The sequence below is a fragment of the Drosophila gunungcola genome (assembly GCF_025200985.1).
Source record: "Drosophila gunungcola strain Sukarami chromosome 3L unlocalized genomic scaffold, Dgunungcola_SK_2 000009F, whole genome shotgun sequence".
In the NCBI taxonomy this organism is placed as follows: Eukaryota; Metazoa; Arthropoda; class Insecta; order Diptera; family Drosophilidae; genus Drosophila; species Drosophila gunungcola.
In genome coordinates, this window is record NW_026453181.1 from 2,263,375 (window position 1) to 2,276,849 (window position 13,475).

General features: G+C 37.7%; 2 protein-coding genes across 5 annotated transcripts in view; one reads left to right on the forward strand and one right to left on the reverse strand.

Moving 5' to 3' along the window:
* The window catches only part of LOC128259700 (synaptotagmin-5), a 61,040-nt gene that overhangs the window by 8,759 nt on the left and 38,806 nt on the right, over positions 1-13,475 (reverse strand). The window lies entirely within an intron of this gene.
* Positions 2,881-3,492, forward strand: LOC128259707 (uncharacterized). Its single transcript, XM_052992255.1, has 2 exons — positions 2,881-3,199; positions 3,259-3,492. Exons 1-2 carry the CDS (start codon positions 3,019-3,021, stop codon positions 3,348-3,350), a joined length of 273 nt encoding a protein of 90 aa, XP_052848215.1. The 5' UTR covers positions 2,881-3,018; the 3' UTR covers positions 3,351-3,492.

The window sequence follows — 13,475 nt, forward strand, 5'->3', positions numbered from 1 at the left end:
CAGACGAGGCATTCTCCGGCAAACCTCACAATTCCCCAGCGGTCGATTTGTCTTGCAGTCCGCAGTCCGCATTTCGATTTCGCCTTTTGAATTCCATTCCACTCCCAGAATTTTTACGTTTTTCGTTACGCAGCGTGGCGAATGGCGAAATGCGAATTCATTGGCATTTGTACACGCCCAAGTGCCGTTAAATAGTTGGTAAAACAGGGAGAGAGTACCCAATGTCGGGGAACTCGAACCGGGAAGAGCCGTCGACGAGGGGTTGCTCAATACAAAAGTAAACAAAAAACTTATTTTTCAAGTATTAAATAAATTAAATGAAATTAAGCACGTGTAGCGAATGACATCAAAACATGGCAACGACCCTAGAGAAAGGGAGAGGGCTGCAGAGTGCGACAGAGAAGCGGCGAAATCAAGGACCAACCCTCAAATTAGTTTGGGATAATAAAAATGTGCTGCTCGGTCAAAGAAAAATGTTGTCCAAGTCTTTAACGCACACTGACAGCCAGAGTACCTAATGTGCTTGTGTGCGGTGTGTCCTAGATCTGGTAAAAGGATTTTTATTGATTTCGTAACATTACTCTGAGTTATTCATCACTTTCATTGCTCTGCCTGTCGCCAATTTGGCTGCTGATTTTTTAGGGAATGTAGCACACATATTGTACAGCTGTTGGAAAAACACGACCTTAGTTTCAATTGTTAGAAGGTTTTGGTTTGGAAAAACTAGCGAATAAATTATCTTTTGAAAAACTGATTAAAAAAGGCTAGTTATGATTATGAGTTAAGTACAATTTTTTACATATTTGTTTCTGTTAAACTTCAATTAAAATAAGTTCAGTTGAAAGCTCCATACTACAAATTAATACTAATTATTGGCTTGAGTTCATACCAAAGAGAAAAATAAAAAGAAAACTAATATTTTGGGGTATTAATCGTAGGGGTTGGGGTTGCTCACAACTATGGTTGCTTACCGAGAACTGAGCCATTATTAAAACTTCCCTTTAAGGTTGTTTGTTACATATATATACAATTTTCCTTTAACGTATCCTATTATTAAAGAACTAAATAGCGTGCTTGTAAAATGAAAATTTTTGATTAAAATTTGTCACACGAACTCCCATTGATGTATTTCCTCTACTAATTAGAGAGGATTTCGAATAATAAAATAAACAACTATTTTCACCCAAATGCGACAACATAAGCTAGTAATTTGGGCGTCATATTCGGAGCTCTAAAGTGTGCTCACTAATCCTCCATTGATACCCTCGAGTGTCAACCAAGTGTGTTGCACAACGCCGGGAATTTAAGGGCGACAACTGCGAAAACATCAACGATAATTCCATTGAAATGCAGCCAACCGCACCGTTGCTAATTGACACCTATGTAAACTGCAATCAAAGCGACAAACAGCCAAGCCCACACCCCTTATAAATTGAAAATAAGCGAAAAATCCCAGCGAAAATACCCCAAAAAAAGGAAAACTTAAACGGGGGGTGGCTGGTTTCTCTAACTCAAAGGCAGCCGCAATCGGGTCCAAAAAAAGGTGCTGCATGTGGCAAATGCAACACATCATCGGCGCATCAATGAGCTGGGTTCCAACCCTCAGGACACTCGAGTAGATAAATATGAAATTGAAATTTTCCGGTTTGTTTGATATTGCTGAAGGATTGATTAATGGGATTTTCTTGACTAATGCTCTCCTCATATAACTCGCCCACTTCGTTGTAATATACTGCCGTTAGCTTTCAACTTTTCTTTTTCGCATTTCCTCTTCTGGTTGCTATTTTTCCTAGAAACTCTTGCTGGATTTCTCTGCTCTTCACTGTCAGTTATGAGCTAAAACCTTTGGCTTCGAACGTTAAAGAAACGTATGTACATATGGGAACATGGGCACTTGATTATATATAAACACGATAATGCTCTCAGCCAGCTCAGCTCAGACCATTCTGACAAACTTCAAAGATGGTTCTTTAACTGAAAGATTGCACATAACGTCCTTGAAATACTTATGGACTTATAGCGATGAGTACATAGAATGCAGAAGCAAAAAAGAATTGAATATAGAACGTGTTAAATAACACAAGACTCAAGGGAGCCGGAATTGTTTTCTTGATTTTAGCAAAAAAATTTCTTAATTAAAGGACTAACGTCGGAAAACTGTATCAAATAGTTGTCATAGAAAAACTCCAAAAAGTACTACACTAAGAAAAGAAGCAAATTTCGGCAAGCCGACGTTTATAAACAGAAATTTGGGTTTCAATTTTTTTTTTAAATCGGACGTCAACTTTATAAAGCTGTCAAAAAAATAGTTATTTAATTTGCATAGCATAGTCAAATTCAAAAATTTTTGTTTAACTTTATAAAAATCAAATCCAATTAAGCATTTAAGCAGATATATCTAAAACGACCGAAAAATGTATTGAAAAGTCTACACAACTACATTTGGTATAAAGTCGTTTTATAGAATATAAGATTTTTGTTATAGCTGCAGGGGTAAATAAGCTGTTGCCTTCAAATGTTTGCTTTTGTTAGTATTGCTTATTTTCGCAGGAATATTTTCAGTACAAAGTAATTTTTACAACGTCTTTCGTCAAATTGGATAATGACTTCCCTTTTACTTCCAAGAAATGTCATTAAATACTTTGCATATAGGGTTTTGTCTTTAATTTTCTCTTTTTTTACAGAGATTTTGTATAGTAATATGAGGAAAAAATTAATCTGAATCCGGTGCAAGTTTTTCGATTAAAAGTGTTTGTATTTTGGTGAGCGCGTGCAACGTAGTCCTGTTGCATTCTAATTAGTTGCTCAAAGTCATTAGAAACTTGTTGCCGCATGAAGGCAAAGGGGGAAAGTTTAATGGAAAACTTTCGATTAGTAGGCTGCGATAGTTTTGCTCAATCTATTTATGTCCGACTCTACCAGTTTCCGTTCCCGTTCGTCAGCAATTTTCGTTCGCAATCAGTTACAAAATTGTGTAGTTTCCAAATTGTTGGTTAATTCCTTCAGAAATACAGGGTAATGGCTGCTCGTCTGCTCAGTATCCTCCAATTGGGCGGTCACATCCTGCCCAAACGCAAGTTTGCCCATCAATCACTATATTTTGCAAGGGGAATGGCTAGGAGGAAGGACCAAAGTCAGAACACTGAGAAAGGCAAAAAAACTTGTCCGAAAAATCAGTTTTTCGGTGGATGCTTTAAGAGTGGGTAAAAACTTTTAAAAGCGTTTTTAGTTGGTACAGTTCAGTGATCTTTTTCTTAGACTCTGAACCTTTTAGGAGGGAAAACAAGAAGGAAAAAGCCAAACGCTGCCGGGATCCTTGCAAGGACGGACCATGCCGCCCAGAGAAGTAGATGACTGTCCTCAAAAAAAGCGGGAAATAATCCCAGTTCTTGGCCGTATAGCTTTCATCTCCAAATGATAACTATAGTTACCTTCCGCTTTGAACAGAATAAACAGGTCACACATAAATAGTCTGTGCTAAGAAATAACCAATACATGTATTTTACTTGGAAAGATTGGCTTATATTGGCGACATTTCTACTTAGTTGCACGAACGATAAGTGAAGAACGATTTGTTTAACTTGAAATATAATCTGTTAATTACATTCTTAAAATTATTTTTTATTCGTCAGCAAATATTTTTTAAGTTTTCGAAAAAACAAGCTTTAATTTTAAGGCTTTTGTAAATTTATAAGAACAAATTTAATGCAATTAAACCCCTTCTAATCCCATTATACCAACATGCTTGTTTTACAGTTACTGTTAAGGCTTAAAGTTAAATTTACACTTAATCTTTTTGCCGCACTCCGAGCACACAAATAACACTTTACATATGTGCGGTTTCCCATCTGCATTTGAAATGTATGTGAGGAGACGTGTGTGTCATAGTCGCAAACAATGGATACGTGAGGTTGTCCGGTGAAAAACGCTCAGCATCTGTTGACACCTGAATAGGAGGAGGTGTCTCTGGCCCCAGCCCGCCCCCTACGATTTCATGAACCCCCTTTTTGGCTGTCAACGGCAGACAGCGCCCGTGACCGTGCCCCCCCCTCAATGCTGCCGTTGCTGGTGCATACATTTTAATCCTATTAGCACAATAGTTACTGTTATTCCATATTGCAGTAATTTTTCTAGATTGCTCTCCCTGCCACGGACACGCCAGCCACAACGCATGCCACTCCACCCTGACGACGTCCTTGAGCTTGACCACCAGCACCACCGCCCCCTAAAAACCAAGGCTAAGTCCAGCCCACACCTCTGGGGAAATGGAAAACGTGGAATGGGGAAATGGTAATTGTCATCGCCGTTATTGTTGTTTCAGTTTCTGTTTAAGCTGGTGCTGCTCCTGCTTTTTTATTGTATGCACAAATATCCTGCGGTGCCGCCTGCTTTGGATGCCTGGCCAGGACACTTAGGTGTGGTCCTGCAGTCTTCGAATTGCTGAGCGCTGAGCGCTGAAAGCTATTCTGCGTGGTTCGTGCAGGTGCCAAAGGCTTCAGCTGCTTAAATGTGGGCCAAGTCGGGGCAAAAGGGGCAACGCTTGGTCAGTGAAAGGCGGTGACGAGATGGCAAAGGCTTTGGCTCGCAATGGAAAAGGTTTTCGCATTCCTCAGTAGAGATTTACTGAGGCTCATTTGAATTCCAAAGTGAGTGAAGAAGGAGCAGGTTAAGTGCTTCCATAAAGTTGAAATACACCGAGGGGGATATGAGTTTTGTTTAGAAGTAGAATTTCTACAATACCCATTAAAATTATTTCTGGTTTTAAGCGCTTTTAAAACATAGACTTTTATAGTGAATTAATTATTCCTATAGTTCAATGTTTTCTGCTATGAATACTTTACTATACTCTACTATAAAAACGCGACTAAAATAATTTGATAGAAAAATTTTGCTGCATACGCAGAAAATAATATTAATAAAACCACACCCAAACAAATACACTGTTGTTAAATATGTTTTACAAACATTTCTCAAAAAATGAGTATAAAATTAGTAACACAAAAGTATCTAAATAAAACATATGTTGTTAAAAAAAAGGACCTAGAATACAGTTTTAGACTATTTAGTATGGAAGTGAAACTAAGAAATTAATGGGTTTTTTCATTTAAATACTGTCTGTAGTTTATTCTCAAGACACACTTATTAAAACTAAACAGTCCGTTTTTTGGGTGCAAATAAATTTAATTTTAAGCTTTCAGAACTAAATGAAATACTAATTATAATAAAAACAGTAGGCAAAGCTATTTTTAAAACAAAACAAAATTTTTTAACATGAAACATTATTTAAGAGCTCTAAGCTTCAGGAACTAGTTAATATCCACTTTGGCTGGCAAACTCTTTCAATTTAATATTAGCCTTTTACAAGCCATCACTCCATTTAAATGCTAATTTATTTAGTTTCAACTTTCCCAACTGTGCCATGCATTTAGAGCAAACTTCATAAACTGACATGTGACCGTTTGTGGAAACCACTGACAAACTCATTAGGACCTCAGAGCCAGCCCAATGGCAGGCTAGTCTTTTGGCTAAAAAAGGACAATTAACAATCAAATTAGGTATACGCCGCTATTGTAGATTGGACAAAAGCAAAACAATTGGCCGGGATAACTTTTGACACACGTCGTCTAAGCCGTAATCTGAGCCGGGCCAAAAGGAGGAGTCGGGAATCCGGAATCGGGTTTTAGGAACAAGGATTCAGGAACAAGAAACAAGGAACAAGGAACCAGCGGCAGACAAATGAACGGCAAACAAACACACAATAAGATTTCCGCTGCATAAGTCTTTTGTAATCCCATTTAAATAATTGCGACCAACAACAGTGGAAAAGCGGGCGAGATGGCACAAAAACCAAATCCGCAAATCTCTGCCTCTAGCCGGACGGACAGACATTTGAGCGTGGCCGGAAATTAAAATGTAAAACAGCAGCTCATTATACGCTCACCTACACAAACACACACACACACACAAAAGGGGACAGAGTGGGTGGTAGGAATGGAGAGATGGAAATGGGCGATGGACTTTCTGCCAGGACTCACTTACACTGCAAAACGGTAATTCATCTTGCACTTTTTGTGGCTTAAAGGAAATTGGGTTGCTCGGTTTTACTTCTTCCGTGCGTGCACTTTATGATCCTGCCACACAATTTGTGCTGCTTCTTATTGCCCGACATTTATGGGGGTTATATTGCGGAAGGAACCTAGCGTGCCAACTTTGTACCCTGACCTTGATGCACTTTATTGGCCACCCAGCCCTCAGTATAAAACTATATTTTATTGCAACCGCTAAAAAGCGGATGGCACGATATTGATAGGGACTTTCATTTAAATCCGGGTGACGCAGTTTTCCCAAATGGTTAAATGTGGTATGCGATAATATGGTCTAAAATTATGCAGTCTATGGAGACAATAATTGAAATCGTTAAACATAATAAACGATATTTTTAATTTTAGTCCTTTTTTGTTATTTAAATGTTATTCAAAGTGGCTTAGTTAACCAACTTAATTTGGGTTACATTATAAAGGTAATCTTTTCTCAAATTTATGGACCATGCTGACTATTCTCTATTCACAAATTTTAGCCACATTTTTAAAGTTTTTGTCAGAGTCAGCTTAAAGTTTGAAAACTCCCCATAAAGTATTGGTTACAATAATCATAAACTTATTATTTTTTGACAACTATGATTTATATAATAATAATATTCTAAATATTTTTAATCAAGTTGAAATTAATTGTACATTTGGTGGGCTTGTGTATAGATTAAAAAAGACAAATAGTGTTTTTGAATCAAATAATCCGGACGCTGTTCTACAAATTGTAGTAACTGACATAGTATTTTATCTTGTACGTAATTTTTATTGCCACATAAAAACTTTTTCGACGCTTACACAATTCACCTTCAAAAAGTTAAAGTTATGCATTACCAGCAGGCACACAAACCGATATAGTAAGCCATAAAAGCTAAACGGAGAATAAAATAGTTTAGCATAGCCGCCGGTTGCAACAAGTTCTGCAAGCATTAAAGAACAAATGTGCAGGGGATTTTCAACAGTTTTGAACACATATTGTTCAGGAAAGGCGGTGGGAAATGGCGCAGTTATTGTGTGGCGAGAAAAACCTCGATGCAACACTTGTCCTGGCCGGGGAAACTGCCGATGATAATCCGCTCATCAAACGTCAATACAGCTCTCATCGCTTCTGGAGGAAGGGAGTGCTCGGAGCCCGGATGCCTGTCTGTCAACTTGTTTACAAAGGCGAGATGCGAACGAGTCTGGCCGCAGTCCTTGTGGGGATACCCGGGCGCAGAGACAGGACCTCATCATCCGTAGCCACCCGGAGGCAAGAAATTAATCACCAATACAATGGAAATTGTGCGGCTGCAGTGCATCGATTGCGTTTAGCGGTGGCAGCTTTTCCTGGCCTCTTTTCCTTAACCATTCTACTCGAATCTCTGGTAAATAACCCTGCGGCCACACACAGTGGCTTACGACTGGGTTTGCCGGAATGTGTTTAATGCTATTTGCCCTATTCTCAACAAAGTTGTTGTGTAAAGCTATTATCTGGTTGCAGTCGCAATTATGGGATATTTCCCACAAACATGTTTTTGAGACCAGGATTATATATTTTGGGAATTGAGCCACCATGTGGGCTTCCAGTAAAATGGGTTTCTTAAACCAGATTTGTGATTAAATTTTACTAATTTTCATCCTCCATATACAACTTTATAACAAATAGCATGAGTAAATAAGTTATCGTGTAGTCAGAGACTTTTTACTTGAAAAATAATATGGACACTTAAATATGAACTAAATCATTTATAAGGTATAAATCTATTGAATGTATTTTACTAATGAAACAGAATAATATATTTACAAAAAAATGTATAAGACAATAATCTTAATTGTTAATGTTGATAACCTGGTTACAATTTGTCAATAATATTTTTTAAAAGTTTGGATTGGAATAGTTTTAAATCTACAATAATTTCTAATAACAAAATCCAAATTTTAATCTTTAAAAATTTAATATCTAAATTACACATTTGCACTTTTCAATATTAATTGGCTGCTCCTGAGTATGTTTGTCCCACTTCAATGTTATTAACAAGATTCCGTTTAAACCAATTAAGGTAAATGGAATTAATTTTACCCATCCACACTCATGAATGCATTTTTTTAGCCCAGTTACTTGTCAAAATCTGTTAGCAAACTTCCTTTATTTACGACTCACATGTGCTATCTCGACTAGTCAACAATGGCAGCCTTCTCTGCGGTTTAAATCAAAACAATATCAGATTCAATATTGCCATAAATAAATACAATGCAAGCCGGGAAATGGGGAAATGTATCTGGCGAATGTCTTGCAAATCGCTGTGCGAAAGGAGCCAGGAAGGGATCAAAGCGAATCAGCCGCCTTTCGACAATTTAGCCATTTAACCCTTCGCAAATCAAAGGACTATTGTTTGGGGGCCCGGCAGTAGAAACACAGAAATTGCACGGCGATGCATTGACATGATCCGATTTGCCATCTATACCCATTCAGGGAGATGGATGCTGATGGCGACGGAAAATGTGTGTTGCATGCAGCTAGTTATTTGCCACCAATCTTGTTAGGGACTAAGAAAAGATTTGCCCGAAGAGCATTCGTCTGTGACTTAAATCAAGGACATTCAGCGTCTTGAATCCAATCTCTTTCTCTAAGGACCTCCACTCACACCACGAAAATTCCCCCGTTTCACAAACTTTTCCAAGCCCCTTAAATGCTGTGACGTCAATGGCCTCGGTGTCTCGGTTCAGCTGTTTATATGTTGACTTTGCCCAAAAGAGTTTCAATTAGGCGCACATTTTCTGTTCCAAAGTTTTAAATATAAACAAAGCCCATCTAAATTTCGGATGTGTTTTTCTCTCCCTATTCGACGGTGATCTCCCATCGCAGCGATAATTTCATTTGGCTGAGCCAACTTCAATTTTGTTGGACAGCTGATTTTTGACAAGGGAATGGCGCTGGGAAATCATTTTTGGGCGAAAATTAGTTAGACGGTAATAAAGCATAGTGTAAATTCATTCTTCCAAATTAATAGCCTACGAAGTTTGATGCATTTTGATAGAACATGTTTGGGTATTTTATGAAACCACTCACGCTGCCAATTATGAGTTTATAAAGCGAAATTTAGGCCGATATAAATTCTTTTCATAAAATGAAATTTTCATAAGAAAGGGGAGTTTTTGGTATTCGTTCTATGTACTTTAAAGAGAATTAAAACGCAATTAAAATGAAAAAACCGTTATCATTGGGCGGTAAAACCATTTGATACAAATAAGATAAACCATTCAGAGAACCCACATTAATTTGGAAATAACCACAATGCAAATTGTTTTGGGATAATTGTGTCCAAAATTGGCGCAAATATATTCTTTTAAATTAAAATAGTTGATCTATAAAGTGCAGGTAGTTTAATGTGCGAGTAAACATAATTTAAATGCAAAGTTTTCCAATCAGTTTTTGATGTTTCCCTTAAGCTTCTGAAGGACAAATTAATTGTTGGCTGAAATTTGACTGTAATTTGCTAGGGCAACAGGGCCCAAACTTTTAGCCCCACCATCACAAAACCACCTCCAATTCGAATTCTCATCCTCCCATTATTTCCCCTGCTTAAAAAGAATCTGACAAATCGATGAGTGGGGTTGTGTGAGTGCTCGGCGTGTTCGTGTGAGCCCACAATCGTTATGAGGGCATCATTTTTGGCTTTCATCTCTCTGTCGCTGGGTTTTCCCCTTCGCCTCATTTGCACTCACCGCCATTTCCCTGGGTTTTCCTCGCTGTCAACTGGATATAAAAATATTTTGAAAACTTTTTGCTTGCATAAGGCTGAGTGCTTGATGTGTGCGGTTATATGGATTGCGGCCGGCGGCCATGGCTCAAGCCTGGAATCAGGTTTCAATATCTCGAACGGCGCTGCAAAATGCCTGCAAAAATCTATTGCGAATTTTACGTGATTTCTCCTTCCCACGGACGTTTTATGGAAATCCGTTGTGGAAATATACAAAAAATGCCTTGCTCTTTTATTGCATTCGAACTTTTGTGTTATTCTTTAATTTGATTCCGTTTCTTCTTTGTTAAAGAAAACGATGGCGTGTTTCCATTCATTTGACGAGGAAAAATGGATATATTTTAGCATTTGTTGAAAAAGTGGCTTAAAGGAAATTTAAAATATTCTTTTAGTTAGCAGAAAGCAGAGGAAAAGTATATTTCTTTTTTTGATTGACAACCACTATTGATTTTGGTCGACTGCAATCCCCGCATGAAGCCCAATAGCCAGCTGTACGTGACTTTATTTTCGATTCAGTGGGCGGCGGGTGGCTTTCACTACGCGCCTTCATGCATCTTAATTGCATTTGCATATTGCACCGACCATAAGTGCATTAAGCCCGGCCAGAACTCCCAGCTGATGCTGCCTCATATCCGCACCCACACACATCCGCTGGCTCGTCACGGCCATTGTTTATTGTTTATTTATTGCGCTTTTAATTAACTGCACACTGTATCTGTGTCAGTTTTTTGTCCATTCGAAGGCCACCCACTTCAACTTTCCCCTGCCTGTGTGTTTGACCTTTTTTATGGATGACTTGAGGTTTGGTTAACAACACAAGCATATTGACAGAGTGAGTGGAGAAAGTTTCTGTCCAGATGTTAACTAGTCAATTGAAAATTGCATTGAAAAACATTTTTTAAAATATGTTATAAGTATTTCCAATAATTGTTAAATATAAAATTATTTGTTGGTAATGAAACCAAAATTTAATATAATTATCAATATATCCCTTTTAAATGCAATTCACAAGCTTAAAACGATTAAGATTATATAAAAAAAAACCGAATTACCTTTCTAAAGTTCATTTAACCCTGAACGAACTGATTTTTCATCAGTTTTAGCCCCGAATGAGCTGGTTGTGACACTACTTTAAAACTACTTTAAAATTTTTTTCAGAAACGTTTTTATATCCAGTTACTGTTCACATTTGTATCTCCATTTATTTAATATTTTGCAAACTTTGATTTTTTACGGCTGAAGGCAATCAAATAAAAACCAGAAGACCAAGGTCCAACGGAAATCAAGTAAACTAATTTAACTGCCGGACACATCACACTTACGAGATTGAATACATGCAAACTGCACACATGTACGTGCAATTATTTAAATGCATCATATTACAAGCCCACTTTTTCACCTGAATGCCGTTTGTGCACTCTGAAAACTATACCTCTCTCAACTAAGATTCAAAAATGTTATTTATACGGCTTTATTTGCTCATATTGGAGCTATAAAACTGTATTTTTAAGCACATAACAGAACAGGTTATTCCGGTGATAAATATGCAATGATACTTATATAAGTGTTTGTAAAAAATTTTAAAATTTAAAATGATTTTACGTGTTTCTAGTATTGAATTGAAAAAAAACGATATTTAAAAAAGCAAGCATTGATTTACTTTTATTTGGGTAAAACATATTTTATATGATTTACCCAAATGAATGTAAAACAACGCTTGATTAACTTTTTTAAATATCGTAATATCGGCAATACTATTGCCACATTTTCTTTAAATTTACTTTGATAAAACTTCGATTTTTCTTTGTGTAATTATGACCAGTTACAGCTTGTTGAGCTTTTCGACGGAAATGCATCGGCTAACCAAGAGGGAAACGGGGACGAATGGCCTGGGACGAATATCCTGGGGGCGGGGATAACGCAATCAGCCCATACATATGCAATTTGTATGCATGAGCACTCCCTTCAATGGGGGCATGTGTGTGTGTGTGTGTGTATCTGGGCAACTGCCAGGGCTGAAAGATATTTTGCTTAGATGCAGCCAGAATGCAGCTCGTTTGCCAAATTAAGATTTACGACTTGCATGCGAGCAGTCAACTGGAAAGATAGAGAAGAAGAAAAGTCGGAAAAATAGGGAAAAGAGGGAAATCCAAATGCAACTGTCTCCTACACGCGCAGCTGAATATCCCACTTGAATCTCCCCATCTCCAGATAATTTTTTTGTTTGGCCATATCCTCTTGTTTTCTTGGCCCGTGACTCGTTGCAGCCATTTTCGTCCCTTTAATTGTGACAAATTGTGTGGCATATGCAACATGTTCTACGTGCGTGTGTGCGTGTGTGAGTGTGTGTGAGTGTGTGTGCCAACGCGTGTCACAGGGCCTCTCACTCGAACACACTCCCTATCTCTGTCCCCCGAGCTGCCATTTATTGTTATCCACAAAATGCTGACATATTTTTCTATTATACGCCGCTTCATTGATATAATTTATGAGCTCCCTTCTAGGCAACCATACATATAGAGACTGCGAAGTAGAGCTCCCAGAAGCCTTTCGTGTGCGTTTTTAATAGGCGATGAAGGGGGATAAGGATGCTGCTCAAGCACGTGAGCAACAGCAGGGGCAACAATAACATTTAATAGACACCCGGGAGCAGAGATGACTGCCTAAACATGTCCTGATTTCAATTCACATTGTACAAGAAAAAAAGAATTTACAAAAAAAAATTATAACAAGAACATGACTAGTGTAAATACTGTTTAAATCCACAAGAGATGAATAAATAAATCAAACTCAAACTTAAAAACCATAAAGTTTATTTAATAAAGTATTTTAATAATATATATCCTCCGTTCAAAGCTTAAAAGACGGATAATGGAAACAAAATGATGTTTTTATACCATTTTAAATGACGAAGTGTTTGCCTTTCTTTAAAAGATTTTCTGATAAAAAAATACCCATTTAACTTTCATGATTTTTTATGGTGTAGGGGCTTGCCATCATCTCTGGTTAACAGCGAAATTCCCCTGCCACAAAACCCGGCAGATGCTCCATCAACGCTCTCTGGCAGAGAAGGGACTGCCACCCAACGAATTTGTGCACTCGCCTCATTCGTTATCTATAAATAATTATATTAACTTTGCTTTTTGCTCTTGACTAGGCCTAAGCACGAGAGGGCGGAGGGTAGAACTGCCTACAAGGACTCATCAGTCAGCGCGTTGCAGTTTGGGGCTGGGACTGGGATTGGGACTGGGATTGGGATTGGAACTGAGTTCTTGAGACCGCGCCTAAAATTCAGCGCGTGGCACAGGGCGCATACGAAATTTTTGCGGCAATCCCTCGAAGAACAGAAAAACAGCGAAGACACACACAAAAAGAGACCAAGGGGAAAGGGCCAAAAAGCATTTGGTAATATTCAACAAGAGCACACTGACCGAATAATATTATTAAACAAAGCCATTTATGTGTTATCATCAAACAAAGGATTTGTTTAAATTTGATTTAAATATATTGATGCTAGAGTATTAAACATGAAAAACAATTTAATAATTGTATTGCAAAAAATAAGTATCATTTAGCAGTTGAAGTGTAATAACTGAAACAAAAGTATTTATAATTTATGAATAAATCAATGCTTACTATTGATTACAAA